Here is an 18,582-nt window from a genome sequence, read left to right as displayed (position 1 = left end):
AATTTGCCTCCAGCCGGTTCAGCTTCCAGACGCAGGTCAGCACAGCGTTTGAGTTATAGTGTTTCTACGGGCGATGTCAGCCTGGGTACAATAACAACACCTCCGCTTCCGGGGCTGCAGGCGGCTCACGCGTTTTATGAAGCGTTGGATGTTGGTCAATTGCCGCGGACAAACCGGAGCTGGGGGTTCTCGGGGATAGCGGAATGCCAACGGGCGAAGCTGTTTTCTTATTTATTTCAGGAATTGATGTTAAGCCGGGTAGTGAGTGAGAGGCTCAGATTCGATGCTTGTTTGCCTGGTGGCTTTGAATTGCTGGTTGTTTCTGATGCATGTTGTCATGGCATCACCCGTCCCCTTCTGCTGGCGTAGTGTGCCGTGGGGCCTCCTTGACAGGCTCCTTGTCTGGGTCGGTCAGCGGTGTGGAAGTGACAGCACACTGGCTACACTGCCGATGGGCAGGGGAGGAAGACTCGTTGGCTGCCTATTTCCCTCAGCATGCGGAGGTGCCAACAAGTCTTTGTCTCACTTGCCAGTTGCCACGCATGCTCGCATCTCGTGAGGCGGGGGATATGAGGGGAAATGGGCCCGGACGCTTGAAGCGAATCGAAGATGCAGTTCCTTATCACACTGTCACAGTGCCTTAGACAAAAGGAACGAAGTGTTATTGGGCCCATGTTTGTCGTGAGCGGGGTTTTGGACACTGACAACGACATGAACCCAACGAGACCCGACAAGGTGCATACACGATGTCACCGAGGATCCGTTGCCCATAGGTACCTTACCTTACATACCCAACTGCATGAGTCAAAATTGGGTGTCTATCACCATCTACAATAGCTTGTGCCGGCTGAAATCCAGGTCCATCTAGCACTCGGTCCTCCGGCATTCACGCTGTTACTGTCTGGTTCCAACTTCTCCGAGTAACCCATCAAACGGCTTCAACCGTTGGCAGCACGGAAAGTGACATCAAACTTGTTCCTCAAGCCACCGTGCAAAGAAGAAGCAGTGTCAATTCCGCCCGTCATTGCCCTACATTGTATGTGCTTTAGCTGCTCGACGGGGGCATTGCCGCATCCAGCTGATTTACCACCCATTCAAGGCCCAGGGCTGCCAGGATCTTGTCCATTTCCCTTTGCCTCTGTTCCAAAGCCTTCAGCTTCTCATTCAGCCTCATCCACTCTGCAGCGGTACCGGACCCAGCCATAGTTGGTGGGTTCTCCCGATCGTGGAGGTTTGGAGGTTCCTCTCTCCAGTGCGTGCCCTGCCTGTGCCAAATTTGTGAGCGTGGTTACCGCGGGTCGTTGGTCCCACTACGCCGCCGTCGGCTGTCAGCTCTTTGTTACCATCTGCCCGACTCGGGGAACATGATCAAACCTACCTACGCGTTCTCGGCAACAATCGCAATCCTAGCTACCGGTATGCAGAGAAGAGGGGATAGAGAGGGAGTGAGAGAGCGTGGGAGAGAGTGTGAAAGAGAGACCCCGTGTGTATTTATGTATACCAGATGGAGAGAGCCAAAAGTTGAGATGTACGAAAGCACCTAGACGCGTTTCCTTGGGAAGTTCCTGGGGCGTCGGAACCGCACCCTGGAATCTTCCACGGGCACGATTTGCAGTCGCTACAGAGGCTTTATATGTGGCAAGATGTGATTCGGTCAGTGACACTCCAACGCCAAACATGTCAGCCGCCTCCATGCAGTGGGCCCTTTCTCACAGCGGCCGGTCCTCGAGGGGGCCCCCTGAAATGCGCCCAATTAGCGAAGACGTAGGTATTTACCGCCTTACCGCGATTGCCGTTGGAAGGCACCTAATCGGCCAACCGTTTATGGGATGGGCGGGGGGGTGTCAAGATCTGAAATGTCCGTTTTGTAATGGCGGTTTGTTGGTCGCGGGGGTCAACTTACACAGCGATACCTCCCATGTTCCATGTCGGAGCAATTGCCCCTGACCAGGCACTGACACCTCAAGAGCCGCAACAAAGGTCCCCATCATCGGAGGGTTTAAATCCTTTTACTGGCCAACCCGCCCTGCTGTGTTTATTCCCCGTGATGCCATAGTTTACACTACAAGCCCCGGGATTCCCTTGCCTAGACCTTTCCTACGGTAAGGTAAACCCTACGATAAATCATACCCTTACTCGCCATACCCTAGGCTCCAAGGGCTCAAGCAAAGAGTGCCGCACGGCGTTATCGTGCCAGGATACCATGGCGATCAGCGCGCTTGGGCTTTCGGCCCTGCATGAACCACCGAGGTCCAGCGGTATCACTCCATGCTACGAGTGGGTATATTCCTCAAAGCCAAGGGAGCCGGATGTATCATTATTCTAATGGCTGCTTCAGCATCGTTTTGGTCCATGAGTTTGGGGGCGGCGCGGCCCAGACATGGGAGCCGCTCCGTCCCAAAGACGCCGAGTGGCCGAATGCTAGAGTCTTCACCTTTGGATACAATGAGACCAGTCACCACCCCTACGGGCGCGAGGAGCTGCTGAGCCATGCGAACAGGCTGCTCTGGGCGCTTTCTCGACAACGGAAAGAAGAAGACACAAGGCTCCGCCCCATCATATTCGTCGGCCGCGGCGGTGGGGGTGTCATCATCAAGACGGTACGCTTTTCTTCATGACCGACCCCAGAAACCACGTACACATTAAGGCAACACGAAGCTGACATTTCCTCCCACCCCGGCAAGGCCTTGGTTACCGCTCGCCTCGACACGAGATACAGGGATATATATTTCCTCACTTTTGGAGTTGTAAGTGACGGCCATGCTATGCACCGTGTACACACAGTTGTCCGGCCGTGCGCTCAAAATCTAGCTCACTGACTGGACCTATTCTGCGCTAGGCCTTCTATGGGATGCCTCACGAAGCCACTTCGGACATGTCCTGGGAGGACATCGCCTCGGCCATCTCGAGGGCAAGATTATTCAACCAAGACTTGGAAGAGGAGAGTATGATAATGGATGTATTGCGCCCAGGCGATGCTCTCGGGTTGACCGAGGTATCCGCGGCCTTCGTTCGCATCCCGAGCCTTCTCCTCATAAGCGACATGGAAATCAGCCCAGATGTGAGTCAAGCCGCCCTGAACTCCCAAACTTCGGGCCTCTTCCACCAGCGCAGCAGCTAAATCTGCAACAGGTCGGCATAGATACCAAGGTCAGGGAATACCCCTTGCCCGGCGGCGCGGACGGGTCGCCAACCCCCCAGCTGTTGCCGGAAATCATCAAACTGGTCCAGGAGGAGGCGCCCAAAGCAAAAAGTAAGTCGGCAGCAGCCGCCCTCCAACGGCTTGAGCCCGCACCCACCTTCCCGGGGTATTCTGACGGAAAGCTACTCACACTCTCCTATTTTTAGAGGGGGGCTTGTCGACGGAATATTATCGAGCGCTACAGCTGCTCCGGCCTCACGAAATTCGGCGGGAACAAGCGCCAACGACACCTACGCCAGGGACATGCACCTGGATTGAGACAAGAGGGCCATTTGAGGGATGGTGGCATCGCCGAGGTGCGCGCTTGTTGTGGATCCGGGGGGATATGGGCTGTGGAAAGACATACCTCGCGCGGCACATTATGCGGCTCGTTTCGGATACTCCACTACTCAAGGCAGGAGAGCGTCGCCGGCCCGAGACGGTCGCCTACTGCCATCTCGGGGACATGGCCGAGGAGCACAAGACGGTCGAGGGGGTGCTTGCGTGGCTGCTTTACGACCTTCTCCTAGCCCGCCCGGAGCTTGTGCCTGTCGCCAAGCTCAAGGGGAGCCGGCCGGTATGCGACTTCGCCTTCTATGACGTCCAGCAGCTCTGGACGAGTGTCATGTTCGAGGCAACTAAGGATGGGGGTTATCTGACGCTGGTGGTCGACGAGATTGACGCACTCAGTGCCAAGGGGAGCATCGACGACTTCTTAAGATGCATCACGGGCCACGACCTCCCGACCGTCAACAGCGGCAGGATCCGAGTACTAGTTCTCTCCCGCAACCAGGAAAGGGTCGAGGCGGGGCTCTGGGGTTACAATTTCTCCAGGTACGACATCACGGCGGATGACACGACCCCTGATATTGCCAGAACCACGGAAGAGGTTCTGGCCGCCGTCAAGCGATACCCCAAAGGCGCTGCCATTGCGGACGACATCGAGCAGCAGATCAAGCATGGCGCCAACGGCATGTATCTCTGGGCCCGGCTTGCACTCAGCGAAGCCGCAAAACAACTAGCACCGAACAACCAGCAGGCCGCGGGTAGCAACCAGCTGACCCACGGCATCTTCCCGCTCTTTGACCAATATCTCAAGCAGTTCTCTGACTCTAGCGCCAAACAGGCCGAGGAGGACAAGAATCTCACCAAAATTATCCTCTTCTGGCTATCCTACCAAGCCGAACCCATGAAAGACAAAGAACTGCAGCTCGCCTGCGCCCTGGTCGGCGAAGCCGCCGAAGACGTCCGAGACCAGACGTGGTTCGAAGTGGACATGGGCGATCCGGGCATCCACGCCTTCATCTCCCGCCACCGCAACATGGAACGGGCCGTCCTCCAGAACTGCGCGCCCCTGGCCCGGGTCGGCCCGGACAAGCGCATCGGCGCCGTCCACCGCTCCCTACAGGAATACCTACGCAGCCCCCGACCCACAGGCACCTCCAACTCCACCCTCAACCACGCCCTCTACCACTGCAACCCCTCCCACGCCCACCGCAACATCAGCCTCCTCTGCGCCGACTACCTGCTGCAGCCGGCCTTCCGGGACCCTGGCGCGGCCTACGAGGCCGGCACGGGCTCCACGGACTACTACCGTCCCGGCGCGGAATTGCCCGATGACCGGCGCGAGGCCTGGCTCGACAAGGTCGAGGACCGCGTGCTGGCGCACGCCTTTGTGCGCTACGCCGCGCTCTTCTGGATCTACCACGCGCGCGCCGCCGGCCCGCCCTTTGACGCCGACTTGGCGAAGTGGTCTGAGCCCCGCCACCGTCGGTTGCTCGATGTGAGGGGGTATGGGAGAGGGGATGGGGATGGGGGCGGGCATGCGCTGTCGTGGGTGGAGGTGTGGTGGGTGGAGACGAGGGGGGAGGGTGGCGAGGGGTTTCCGGGGCCGGAGCTGGATCTGGGGGGTTATTTTCCGGATGAGGGCCGGCGGCTGGAGGAGGATGGTGATGGTGGTGGTGTTGGGGGTGGGGATGCGGGTGGGGGGTGGGAGGACCTAGCGGGGGAGGCGGTATCGGGGATTAGTGGCGCAGCTGGGAGTGAGCTTGCTACCGGGGCGTACGCAGAAGAACTCGCGCTGGCGCGGGAGCTGGAGATTGGGATTTCTGGCCTTATGCGGTGGATGGGTCAGCTGAAGACGGATGTGACTGTCAGGATGGAGAAGAGCGAACGGATTATCAAGGACCTGCAGAGGCTTCAGGCCCTTGTGGTCGAGGGGACCCTAGACCCCAAGGTGGTGAACGGGATGGTGACGGAGCTGGAGGAAAAGGTCGAGGCGGCGAAGCGGGAAACCGACAGCGCGAGGGCAGACGCAGAGAAGGCGCGGGTGGATGCGGACAGGGCCAGGATAGAAGCTGACCATAAGGACCGGGAATACCAAGAGCTTCGGGAGAAGAACCAAGTCATGGAGAAAAGGATGGAAGTGTTGAGGGACGCTGTCCGCCGGAGCGTCGACGTCTTAGCCGAGCAAAAGACGTCTCGGAGTTCATGGATTCCTTTCCGCCGCTAAGGTACGGCGGAAATAATAAAGTAGCTCTCGCTAGTTGGCTAGGAGTCGGAGGACTCGGGAGGGAGCTGGAGCTGGAGCGAATGCGGAATGATGGTTGCCAACGCGACAAGGGCGGCGGAAACTGTCTCTATTATCAAGTCACGGGTCTATCGAATCAAATCCCGGCTTGGATTTAATACATTTCGTGCCTCATAATCTTGTATTTGATTTGTTGCCAGCTCTGATGCCAGTTGGGCCAGTTCAATGTTCCCACTGTAAAAGGCTTCGAGGACTTGAAATATCCCAGGACAGTAACATAGGATGTGCTACGTCCTTCCAGGCATATACTGCCCTACCTGAGGGTTAGTATTGCGGGTCTTAAGGGCACGAAGTGGGCCAAACGGGATGTGTGTCTGTGTAAGGGAGAGAGACTCACAGCCGCAGTTGGTTGACTGGGCCGCATACACAAGTGGGTGGGCTTGTTCCAGACTTGTCACCCAGATGCCAACACTTCGATAACCCGAGCCTCGGATAGCATTCCTTCCCCTTTTTTCCTGCTTGACTGCCAGCGAGGGGGGTTCGTTGTTAGAGGGGCCTTGGTTGCAGACCTCGCTATCGGAGACTTGGTTATTAGAGGTTTTATTGGTAGATGAGGTGCCAGGGGCGACGATAGTGGTGGTGGAAGTGACAGTAACAGCTACGATCCAGGTACTACATGTATAGTAGGCTGATGTAGCAGCTCCTTTTTTTCTTATTCAATATTACCTATTCTTATTTCTTATCGCAACACCGCCTAACGCAATATAAGCCAAGCGCTACTGCGTGTACCGGTCGATAAAGCGGGTTCTTTCCTGTTCTTATTACCGCAAGGGCAATGTTATGATAACGCTATTACCTAGTAGACTATATGCTGGGTACCTATAGAGAAAACAGTAATACCAGAGACATACAACGTACAAAAAACCAATCGGTGGGCATCAGTCCAACCGCAAAAGCCGTTGTCGCCGTGTAAGACCTCCGGTCCCTCTCTTCTATATGTCATCGCCTGGGCTGCCCCGTTTCTATATGTTCTTAGGTTCTAGGCCAAAGCCAAGCCACCCGTTCAAAGTACCGTTACAGACCACCCCCACCAAACCAGCTGGCATTTCACCACCCATTAATCGTCCTCGTCGCCGCTCAAGTCGACCTGCTTCCTGTGCTCCTCCTCGTTCATCTCGCGCCACGTGCTCCAGCTGAGCATGGCAAACGCGATAACGATCAACAGCCCGCCAAACATGGCCGCCCCGCTCAACGGTGTGCCCGTCACGAACCAGTCGACAATGGCAACCATGAAGATGGTCAGCAGCGACGCCACCGAGCTGAGCACGGGGCTGGTCAGCGAGATGAGCACGAGGAACGAGCCCGAGAACATCATGTTCATGATGACGCTGATGAACAGCAGCCACGCCGTCTCGCCCGTGGGGATCACAAACGTCTCCCACCCCAGGACGTGCAGCACCGGTATCGGGATCCACAGCACAAACAGCGTGAAGGCCCCCATCAAGCTGCCGAAGGTGTTCGCGAAGATGACCCCCTTGGTGGCGTCCATCCCGTCGGGCGGGCACGCGAACCGCTTGTACAGCACCTCGTACAGCCCGTAGAGCACCGACCCAACGCCGATGATCATGTTCCCGGCAAACCTCGTCCCAGGGTCGACCACAACCCCACCACCACCGGGCACGGCCGACGCCTCCTCCGACGACCCATCCCCACCACCATCCCCATACGCAACCACCAACACGCCCACAATAGCCACCGCCACCGCCAGCATCTTATCCGCCCTCAGCTTCTCCTTCAACAGCGGCACGGAAAACGCATACGCAAAAAACGCGCTGCAGTTATAAATGGCCGTCAAATCACTCGGCGTGGTCATCGACACCGCCAAATACCACGACAGCCCGGCCACCGTCAACGCCGACGTGATCACGGCCGTCGTCTTCCCCAAATACGACCACGGCGAATGCCCATACTCCAACAACCCGCCCCCATGCTGCGCGGCATGCACGCCCGCCTTCACATCCCGCGTCTCCACGACCAACGCGATCCCCCTCACCGTGCGCATATGCCCGTCCCAAAACCGCCCCCACGACCGATCCCGCCCGCCGCGCCGCCGCGCCCGCAGCACCAGCAGCTGCAGCGGCCACAGCAGCGCCCAGGAGCCGTGGGTCAGGTAGAGCATGCAGTAGGCCTTGTCCCAGCCGAGGTCGTGCTGGATGTGCGAGGCGAGGATGGTCTGCGCGGTGAAGGAGACGAGCGAGATGACGAGGAAGATGGCCGAGAGGGTGTATTTGCGGCTGGCTTCGGCGCGGGCGGCGGCCGCGGTGGCGTGGGTGGGGCTGCGCGAGCGCATGGTTGTGGTTGTTGTGGTGCTGGCGGTGGTGGTGCGGCGTGCGAGGGGCGGGCGCGGGGAGAGGAGGTCGCTGCTGGGGAGGGAGGCGAAGGAGGGTGTGAGGCGGGGGTAGGCGGTGGGTTTGGAGGGCGGGATGGGGCTCGTGGAGCGGCTGGAGCTGCGGTAGGAGGGACGGTTGGGGTTGTTGGGGTATTCGTCGTCGTCGTCGTGTTTGGGGTTGGCGAGGAGGGGATCGGCGGAGTGGGCGTCGCTGGGCCGGACCATGGCTCGTTGGAGGTTTGGTCAGAGGTTTGGTCGGCTGCACGGTTGGTTGTGACGGGTTTGCAAAGTCTTGTTCGTTCGTCCTTATGTTCTTCTCGTCTGAAGTTGCCAGGGGCGAGGCCGAGATCCGATCGCAATCTCAGGGGGTTTGGACGATGGCTTCGCAGATGCCGATACGGTTCCGAAGCAATGTGACGTCAACCGCCATTAAGCCGATCGGGGTGAACCGAAGCTGAATGTGACGATTTTGTTGCTGCGTGATGCAAGAAGACGCGCTTGCGAGTAAAAGCAGCCCGAAAAACGGCAGTCAAAGTTGGTTTTGTCTGGGTTGAAGGAAAGACAGAATTATTATCACCAAAGGAACAAACACTCGTAGATCGCAGAAGAGAACCCTGGGAGAACACGTGTGTGACAAAAACCCGGAAATCCCCTGTGAATCCGTGACAATTCCATCAGCTGCGGTCCCCTGCTCTGTGGGGAAGGTACCAATCAGGGGCTGCAGTTTTGCAGGCAGTGCCCGGTTGCGGGGACCCAATGAAGATCTTCCCCTTTCCGATCTGGCACGCTCCCAACTTTCCTGTTAGCGACCTCGAGTCAGCCTCTGTCAAACCATCCAGTGCCGCCCGCGGCGGGTGTTGGCGTCCCGTCCCCTATCTCCCTAAAGACTGAAACCCAGTTGGCATACTTGAACGATCGATCACCTGTGATGCGATTGCTGGGCGGGCCCGGCCGTAACCACATCGATCATTGGAACACCGTCACGAGGCCAACCCGCCTCTAAATCATGGTGGAGCTGACCAAAGTTTCGGGCTCTCACCTGGCTGTACCAATTGTTGCGTCTTTGAAACCACCCGACGGGTCTGCACGAAATTATAAACCGCATCTGTCGGATAGTTGGTCTGAATCTTAGATACAACGGAGGGAATCTCAAGTAAAATCCCAAGGACAATTGCCCCTAACATCGGATAGGAAATCTAGAAAGTCGAGGCAGCCTGAAGTAATATCCAACGGACGATTGCCCCTGGGATCAAATAATATCCCAAGAACAATTGCCCCTGGGGTCAAACAATATCCCAAGTACAATTGCCCTTAACAAGGTCGAAGCACCAACATCCACTCCGTCGAGTCCATGCAGGTTGCTTGGCATGAGGCATAAAGTCCCTAACCCTGATCATTCGCCAGCTGCGGTAATCACGTGCAGGGAAGGGCTTGGGGCACTTTAGCAATTCGCGTCAGTCGCGTCTCCCTCCTTCCCCACGACTACCACCGACGCGTCTTTTCCGACACTTCCACTCACGTCGTCTTCTGCCAATCAATCCATCACACACTCCCTCCCCCGGCATCAGCCTTGTTCGGCAATTCTCCATCACCAACTGCGCAACACCAACCCTCAATCTTCATTCCTCCCAACAGCACCCCAACCTTTCGACTTTTGTCGCCATTGCCAACCTCCCTCATAACCCTGTGAACCACACGCAACCTTCGCATCTCCACCATATACACCCCGAACCCTTGCGTAACAACCTCCATCCAATCGTCAGGATGGCCGCCGACCACCCGAAGGCGGGGATATACAGCGCCACGTACAGCGGTGTAGGTGCTGCCTCCCCAGTCTACCGCCTTTCTCTGGTGCTAACCACCCTGTTTACTGCAGATCCCCGTCTACGAATACCAGTTTGGCCCTGATATGAAGGAGCATGTAATGCGCCGCCGAGAAGACAATTGGATCAATGCGACCCACATCTTGAAGGCTGCCGGCTTTGACAAACCGGCGAGAACGCGCATTCTTGAGCGCGATGTGCAAAAAGATGTTCACGAAAAAATTCAGGGTGGCTACGGGAAATACCAGGGTGCGCCGTCTCCCGCTTCCCAAGCCCGTCGACCCCTAATTGCTGACCCTTACTTTATTTAGGGACATGGATTCCCCTCGAACAGGGCCGGTCGCTGGCTCAGCGCAATAACATATACGACCGGTTACGGCCCATCTTCGAATTCCAACCAGGCAACGAGAGCCCGCCGCCTGCGCCGAGACACGCCAGCAAACCGAAGGCCCCCAAGGCTCGGCCTGCCGTTCCCAAATGGAGCAAAGCCCAAGACCGGAAACCCTCTTTCTCACACCCGCACCCTCCCGTTGTTGTGCAAGAAGAGTACGACAATACGAGCCAGATCAACGAGGATGATATCCCTGATAACCTGACCGTTGCCTCGGCGTCTTATATGGCCGAGGACGACCGCTACGACATGTCACATTTCTCCACCGGCCACAGGAAGCGGAAGCGGGAAGAGATGTTGCAGGATATGACGGAACAGCAGCATGCTGTGTACGGCGACGAGTTGTTGGACTATTTCCTGCTCTCTAGAAACGAGCAACCCGCAATCCGGCCCGACCCACCGACAAATTTCCAGCCCGACTGGCCGATTGATACCGAGAGGCACACCGCGCTGCATTGGGCGTCTGCTATGGGCGATGTGGAAGTCATCAAGCAACTCAAGCGGTTTGGTGCGGACCTCGCATCTCAAAATGTCCGCGGCGAGACGCCGTTTATGCGGTCCGTAAACTTCACCAACTGCTACGAAAAGCAGACGTTTCCCATGGTTTTAAAGGAGTTATTCAGTACTGTGGATGCGCGGGACGCGTTAGGATGTACCGTCATCCACCACGCAACCGTCATGAAGAGCGGCCGCGTTACCAGCCACTCGTGTTCGCGCTACTACCTGGACAATATTCTCAACAAGCTGCAGGAGTCGCGGTCGGCAGATGAGCTGCAACAGCTGCTCGACTCTCAGGATAACGAAGGCAACACGGCGGTACACTTGGCAGCGATGAGGGATGCGCGGAAATGTATCCGCGCGCTCCTGGGTCGTGGCGCATCAACCGATATCCCCAACAACCAGGGAGTGCGAGCGGAGGACCTGATCAAGAAACTCAACGATGCAAAGACGAAGGTTTCCCGAGGACCACCACAGCGCTCATCGAGTCCATTTGCGCCCGAATCGCAACGGCACAATGCCTTCCGCGATGCTATCGCCGAATCCGATAGTAAGCTTCAGGCAAGCTTCCGGAGCGAGGCGGCAAATACCGTGCAGTCACGGATCACCCCTCTTGTGTTGCAGAAATTCCAAGACCTTGCCCAAAGTTACGAGAACGAGCTCGACGAGAAGGAGAGCGCAGAAAAGGAGGCAAGGCGTATCCTTCTCAACACCCAGGCAGAACTGGCAAACTTGCAAACCACCATCGCAGACCTGGAATCTCGCCTCGAAGCCGAAGAGGCGGCTGCAAAGACAGAAGTCGAGGCCGCCGAGACGGCGAAACAAGTCCTCGCCTATCTAACCCACCAGAACCGCCTCGCCATACAAGTCGCCATCAGCAAGGAGCTCGCAACCGTCAACGGCGACGCCAGCAAACCCAACGACAAGCCCAACGGCCAAACGGCGGAACCCAAACCCGACGGATCCTCGGACGAGAAGCCCTCCGACCCCCAGGAACGCCTCGAACTGGCCACCGAGCTGCGCGCGCTCCTGCAGGACCAGCGCCGCGCTGAGGCCGAGTATATCGAGGCGCGCGGGCTGACCGGCACCGGCGAGAAGATTGAAAAGTACCTGCACCTGCTCAAGTCGTGCCTGCCGCCCGAGGACCAGGAGATGCTGGACGAGAATCTCGAGGACATGATCAAGATGATGGAGGACGAGACGGATGTCCTGGCTGGCGCGGGCGCGGGCGCGGGGGTGGGGGGGGCTGGCGTGGCCGCTGAGGGCGCGGCCGCTGAGGCGGGGCTGCCCGTGGCTGTGCCTATGCCTGTGCCGGTGGGTTTGGGCGTCGAGGTCGCGGGTTTGTAGTGCGGAGACTGTGGGATCAGTCTGTTTGGGTCGTGAGGGGGCGGCTGTGTTTGGGATGCATGGCCTGATTCAGGTTCCTGATGAAGTAGGTGGATGATGCGTCTTTTGTCTTTTTTGGCCTGACCCTCCTTTTTGGAGGGGCCCCATCTTGTCGCGAAGTCGGTGGCTTGGTGTATTACCCATGCGTTCACCCGATGGATGTGGTGATTGGGATCACTCACGGCGTGGAGGTTCAGTTGTTTACGTGGTTGGTCTTGGTGTGTGTCGTCCTCTGGTGTCTTAGAGGACTGGGTGGGTAAAAGTAGTAGTTATATCGGGATTTGGGCTCAGGATTCATTGCTTTTTGTTTTATTTTCTCGTCTATTCTGTTCTTCTTCGTTGTGGACGCGAGGAAACTTGTTAGGATCTGGCGTTACGCTTATTACGGGTTGGGTTTTGTTTGCTGCTCGTCTTTGGGCACAGGGATTGTTTGTTTACTCTTTTCGTTGAGTGAAGGTCGATATGGGACTCATGCATACCCGTGGACGACTTTGAGAGAACCTGTTTTTTGTTTTTGTTTTTTGCACTATGATGTTTATGCGATCAAGTCTAAGCTTAGTAGTCAATATATCTAGCAGAAATGGCACGTCACGCGGGTCCAGATCCCGTCTTCCTCGCTCGCACATGTCCCGTTGACGGTTACTAAGGCGCGGCCAGGGCCTGCGGAAGTTAGCCACCCTCATGTCCTCGATGTACGACCGCCAGTCAGGCCAAGCAACACTAACTACGCTACACGTCTCAGGAGCGGCTTCCTTCCGCTCTAGTGGCGAATTAACCCTCGTACCTCGTACAGCCGGCGCTCGAGAGCCAACCGCTCATCCTCGCTAGTCACAAGCCCAGACCCGTATCGTGTACCCGGCACGCTCCCTGTCTCCACCTCGAGCTCTAGACGATGATCACCTCAATATCTCTTCATGCACCGTGCCATGGCTCGGGATCCACGACAAGCAATAGTTGGCCCGGGCTGATCGAGTGGACGTGGCACAGCCGCTTTATTGATGAAAAGCGGTGAGAGAGAGGAGGGGGACAGTCCTGTTGGACCTCCCGAGCCTCCTCTCCCCCTCCTCGCAGGCGCTTCTCGTTGATCGATTGGGCTCGGCCCTTGCCATTGATCATCCGGCACTGGGGCGGTCGGGGCGGTCGGACTTGCTTTTCGCGAGGTCGGCGCGCCGTCGAGGTGCGTCTGTCTGGGGGGGACGGGACGGGGAGGGAAATATCAGGGAAGCGGGACGTCGTGGTGTTGTGGTCTTGGGGAGGGGGGTGTATGCAATGAGTGAGATCGTCCTCCATCAGCACCACCTGTCGCTCTGTCAGTCTCCCGTGAGCCGCAGCGGCGCAGTCCAAAGCTTGCTCCACCGGCAATCGACTTTGGTCCCCCCTTTCCCTGCAAGGCTAGGCCCATCGTCACCTTGATAAGATAAGACCAAGGTAGCCTGAAATAGTATCCCAAGGACAATTGCCCCTATGGTCGGTACCCAAGCACAAGTGTTCTTAAGATCGGTATCCCGAGGACAATTGCCCTTATGGTCGGTACCCAAGCACAAGTGTTCTTAAGATCGGTATCCCGAGGACAATTGCCCTTATGGTCGGAACCCAAGGACAAGTGCCCCTACGATCGGTACCCAAGCCTGAATGTGCAGATTGCTTGCATGACACAGCCCGTAGCCCTGATCATTCGAGGGCACCCGTTGGCGCGGAGAGGACGGTTGCCAGTCAGGTTCGAGTTCCGATGTCCCCGGCCGGTTTTCATGAACGAGATCCAATCCAGGGACCCATCACGCGGCCTTCTCGGTGGTTCAGAATCGCTTCACTGGACCTTCCAGCCTGTCCGTCAACCAATGGTCTTGTAAAACAAGTCGATCCACCCATGTCCGCCACCGCACGGGAGCTTTTGGCCACTGCGTCTTGGTAGGCTAACATCGAATGGTTGGTTGGCTGAGGTTGGCTACCGAGCGTGGCTGGCCAGTAGGCATTGCAATATGGGTTCTCGCCCGATGTTTCGTGTTTGAGGAAAGTCGGCGACTGATACGCGGCGCATTCGCGAAGTGGAGGGACCACGAGGTTGCGCCAGTTGAGCCTCACGCTTCGCGGCTGAAGGTCGGCTATGGAGGCCAGCCCGGTCTGCCGAGCCTGCTGTCTGGCAAAAAGTCGGAGTGTTACGCAACTATTGCTTTGCTCAGCCTCAATACTCAATGCTAAGGTGGAGCTCTTTCCTGGAGTACTCAGCTTGCGGTGTTCCGGCCTCGAGATAACATGGAACGAGGCCATGACCAGACTACCCAAGGCGGAGACCGCGCAGCCCGGCCAACAACACTCCCAAACCCCGGCTGGCTCGGAATTCTGGACAGCGTATCCTGGCCATTCATATCGCGGTGGAAAGCCATGCAACTCGTCACGAGGCGTGCAACAGGATGCGCAGGTCTTGCGGCGGCGACCGGAAGGTCAGCACGATATTGGGCGGATTACCGCAGGAGAATTCCCCTCTTCTCCTCGTCTTTTCCGGCCGCTGCGTCGCATATGGGCCGCCGGACGGCAGCCACAATAAACGCGCTGAAAGCGAAGGTGACGAGCTCAAACAAGGACACAAAGTTTTGATGAAGTTGGCGTCAAGTGGCGGGTACAGGGGTCGGGGGGCCAGTGGGACCTGTGGCGCGCAAGCCCGTGAGAGCTGAGTGATTGCGCGGCCAACCAACCAATGGCCAGAAACGAGAGTCGCCTCAATGGCGGTCTCCTTCCCAAGCTGAACAGCGGGACCCAAACGTGAGGAACAAGTTTTTCCGTCAACTGATGAAAATATCGCAAGCAGCGAAATGCAAAACCTGGACACTTGTCACGGGCTTCAATGCCGAAATGGGAAACGAGATTGGCGGTCAACGACATCGGCGACGGCGTCACTCGGCGTTGCGCCAACGAAATGACCCTGTTCGGAGATGACACCAGTTGATCCAAGGCCGAAACAATTATGCTCAGTGATCTCCGAACTCCCACGCTCCCACGCTGCCACGGTCAACCCACTCGTCCTCCTCCTGGCTGATTCAAGCTCCCTCGTCGGCGTGTTCTGATCTTCTTGGGGTCTTGTTGCGAGCAAGAGCCGCCCTCGCTTCAAGGGCAGAATGCTAGGGTCCATCCCTACTTGTAAACAGGGGGCCCAAGTGGGGCTGCAGGGGTTTGGTTCGTAGGGCTGAGAAACGAGAGCGGGGCGCTGGGGATCATTCCTCGTTTGTGCAACGCTTCCTGTCAGCGGGATCCTCCACGGCAGGTGTGCCATGATCAGTCGGGCGGCGGGGGGGTACGAAGAAAGCGAGGGATATTGAGAGTAAGCGCCGTCCCAACTCTCCGAGGTGCCCTTGTAACCGTTGGTCCACGGTGTTCCAACAAGAAGCGGATGACCACGATGAACAGCGAAGGAAATCCCGCGTTGTTTTTCCCGCGCGTCGATGTTGAATCTAGATTGAGCAAAGCAGCCGTTGGACAAGATGCCTAGCCGCATATGGCTGCAAGTAAGAATGGCGTAATGCAGCCCGGTATGTGGCTGCATTTTTTTGTTGCGTTTACCGCCATCTCGAACGCGGCAGGCGTCTGGTGGATTGATGGCTGGGGTAAAAATGAAGAATCGAAGGGAACCTGAAAACTGTCAACAGGTTTTCGACAAAAGCCGTTGTGCCTGCGCCGTAAACACCGCATGGCCCGTTCCGAACTGGGAATTGGCCGAGTGTGAACGGGATGCACACCTCCCTTCCAGCTGTCGGGCTCTTGTTGATGGGACGAGACAGACTCCCGTCATCAAACTCGCAGTGAGGAAGTTGCCAGTGGTGGGAAGGATGAGGTGGTGCGACAGCCCAGGTCGAGCCCCACCACCCTCAACAACAGGGCATTACCCGTGAACCCCTCCTTCTTGAATCCCTCCTGCCTGTCTCGGCTTCCCATTTCCGCAACTTCCCTACGCGGTGCCTTGTGAGGGTGCCCTGCCAAGTGCAAATTGTCGCCCCCAACCTTCTTTTCCAGGTTATTCCACGAGACCTGAAGATTTCTTCCACACAACGCCTGCTGCGGGTCGGCAATGCGCGTCCGGGGTGCGACCATCCGAACCTAGAAATAATCGCACCGAAATCTCAACAAAGCGAGCCAATTTCGGTGCAAGGAGCCGAGCACTCGGCAGGGCTGGAATGCGCTCTGACATCAGACGCAGGAAAACCCCCCGCTTCTGTGATGCACCAGAGGAGACGCATGCACGTATCACCCGCCGCCGCCTGTAGCCAGCCCGATGCGAAGACTGTCGGTCGTGCATCAGCAGCCCATGTGCGTCCTGCAGCCCCCATGATCTTCAAGTCAAGTCTTCGGCCAGATACGCGCTAACGCTTGTCTCAAAGATGACAGGCTTGGGCTGACACAGTGCCTGTTGAGACTGCACGGTACCTAACTAGTGGCCATGTTCGGGCATCCAGACGCGCATTTGTGGATAAGAAAATGATGAGACCAACTCGAACCGAGAGCGCAATGCGGACACAAGGCCCGCCAACTACGCGACCCACGAAGACAAGCCGGCGACGAGCCGGCGAGCAAACGACGAAACTCGACGCTGCAACCTCTCAATCAAGAGGCCTCGCGGGCCCACGGGGGGATGTGAGGCGCCGATCCGCCCGTGCCGTGGCATGTTTCATTCCCCAGGAAATGTTGTGGGTGCTGACGGCACCCCCAAGAGGCTCAGAGCGAGCTGAAGGGCACAATGCTAGGCCAAATCCGGCCCTGCAACCAGGGACCGTTCCTGCGCGGCTCGGACTGGGGACCCACGGTCACTCCCACCCCGCCGCCCCTCATGGAACTTCGCAAGTCAATTCGCGTCGCCATGCTCTCACAGGGCTGCAGATCCATCCACCTTCCCTGGCAAGCCTGGCTGCTGCCGCAACCTCATAGCCGCGGCTCTCACCGTCGCCAAAGTTCAGCTCTCATCCATCCCACAGACTCGTACCACTGAGAGGAGACATTCCCCAGCTACGAAAATGTCTGTTTCAACCATTTTCACTCGACATCCACCTTGATTGGCCATCAATGCTGGCTGGCGAGTATCAAGTGACCGGAGGGCCACAGGCGGGTGGCGGGGGTTCCCTTGCCCTTCGCCTGGAGGAGGTCGTTTTCCGTCACCGGCGCCAAGCACAACAAGGCCGCAAAGGGTTGCGAGGGTTCCACCGCTGTGGCATGCAAGGCTCACAGGGCAGGAACAAGCTTAACTCATGCCCGCTAACCAGACCCGCACTACCCTTGCAACACGCCGCAATCGCGCCGCTCAAAGACTTTCTCATCGTGCTGACGGCTGCACAGTACGGTTGGGCGGGAGGTCGCATTGTTGGAGCTCCTTGACCAGTGCTCACTTGCCCCGATCCGGAGGTTTTGATCTTCAATCCCGGCAGCGCAAGTGGGTGTGCGTAATGGGAGCTCGGGTGTGCCCCTAGCTCATGACCCATCAGCGTTGCACGGCGGCTCTCACGAGATTGGTCAAGCTCTTAGAGTCGGCGTCCGGAAGAGAGCTGACCCTCGAGACTGAGGGGCCCCAAACAAATGACACTAGCGCAGACAGAAACTAGTCTGAAGTCCCAACCGTATCAGTACTTCTCGATCCGATCTCCGCCCTGCAAACTACCAGGATGGCGGTCTGTGTTGGGTGGGGCATGGCGGATTCCGCAAGGGCAGTCTCGCCTTGCCAGGCTTGTATAAGTCTTCCGGATTCCCGCTTCCCTCGACTTCGAAACGCGAAGCTTTCGGAACGAGCCCACCACTCCCCCGTCACTACTCCCGAGGCCTCGCATTAGGTACTACGAAGGCCGCTGTTCCCGTCGTTAGTGATTTACTTTACGCTTTTCTCACCCTCCTCGGACGGAACGCCGCGCCTCTCGCGCTTGTGAGACCTCACCCGCGCGTGTAAGTCCCTTTCCCTTTCGAGTGATGCCACCCTATTGGACAATGCCATCCTCACTCCCGGTCAAACCCTGGATATTGACGCCAAACCGACAAGCAGCATCACTCCCCCACTGCTCGTACATCCGCCCTGTTCTTGTGAAAAACTCCATGGTGATAAGGTAAGGCGGCCCTTGGCCGAGTTTCAGACCCTCTGGGCGTCAGCCATCTAATGGTGGTTAGTTCAGCGCAAGTGGAACCTGCGTACGCCCTCCCTGGCGCTGAAGCCAGCCAATTTCCGTGCCACCACCCGGCTTCCAGGGACACCTGCCTGGACCACCCCTAGCTCATAGCGCCGGCCACCCACCGTGACCGAACTTATAGCGGAAACGAAAACCGACAAGTGGCCCCCAAACGAGCGGTAATTTATTCTTCCTTTTTTACCAAAAGGCATTGCCCAAATGCCAACCATCAAGCACCCTCCCGATGTCA

At 57.5% G+C, this 18,582-nt stretch overlaps 4 protein-coding genes across 4 annotated transcripts; 3 read left to right on the top strand and 1 right to left on the bottom strand.

Moving 5' to 3' along the window:
- The first annotated feature begins 2,062 nt into the window (after positions 1 to 2,062).
- On the top strand, positions 2,063 to 5,811 carry F5144DRAFT_627813 (uncharacterized protein). Its single transcript, XM_066792309.1, has 6 exons — positions 2,063 to 2,277; positions 2,339 to 2,600; positions 2,685 to 2,747; positions 2,840 to 3,061; positions 3,133 to 3,253; positions 3,349 to 5,811. Exons 1-6 carry the CDS (start codon positions 2,204 to 2,206, stop codon positions 5,691 to 5,693), a joined length of 3,087 nt encoding a protein of 1,028 aa, XP_066647415.1. The 5' UTR covers positions 2,063 to 2,203; the 3' UTR covers positions 5,694 to 5,811.
- Positions 5,812 to 6,498: 687 nt separating this feature from the next.
- Positions 6,499 to 8,725, bottom strand: F5144DRAFT_565056 (uncharacterized protein). The gene has a single exon (XM_066788470.1). It carries the CDS (start codon positions 8,323 to 8,325, stop codon positions 6,829 to 6,831), a length of 1,497 nt encoding a protein of 498 aa, XP_066647414.1. The 5' UTR covers positions 8,326 to 8,725; the 3' UTR covers positions 6,499 to 6,828.
- Positions 8,726 to 9,864: 1,139 nt separating this feature from the next.
- On the top strand, positions 9,865 to 12,159 carry F5144DRAFT_483068 (uncharacterized protein; the record flags this gene model as incomplete). Its single annotated transcript, XM_066785370.1, has 3 exons — positions 9,865 to 9,915; positions 9,977 to 10,172; positions 10,235 to 12,159. The coding sequence occupies 3 exons, from the start codon at positions 9,865 to 9,867 to the stop codon at positions 12,157 to 12,159; spliced, it is 2,172 nt and encodes a 723-aa protein (XP_066647413.1).
- A 3,515-nt stretch (positions 12,160 to 15,674) lies between these two features.
- Positions 15,675 to 17,426, top strand: F5144DRAFT_591019 (uncharacterized protein; the record flags this gene model as incomplete). Its single annotated transcript, XM_066790218.1, has 7 exons — positions 15,675 to 15,698; positions 15,840 to 15,953; positions 16,069 to 16,332; positions 16,417 to 16,531; positions 16,901 to 17,028; positions 17,113 to 17,290; positions 17,326 to 17,426. 7 exons carry the CDS (start codon positions 15,675 to 15,677, stop codon positions 17,424 to 17,426), a joined length of 924 nt encoding a protein of 307 aa, XP_066647412.1.
- Between the last annotated feature and the right edge of the window lie 1,156 nt (positions 17,427 to 18,582).

Source organism: Chaetomium tenue (genome assembly GCF_020726465.1).
Source record: "Chaetomium tenue strain MPI-SDFR-AT-0079 chromosome Unknown F5144scaffold_2, whole genome shotgun sequence".
Taxonomy (NCBI): domain Eukaryota; kingdom Fungi; phylum Ascomycota; class Sordariomycetes; order Sordariales; family Chaetomiaceae; genus Chaetomium; species Chaetomium tenue.
Note: the sequence above shows the minus strand (reverse complement) of the source record. Positions and strands in the feature narration are given on the sequence as shown.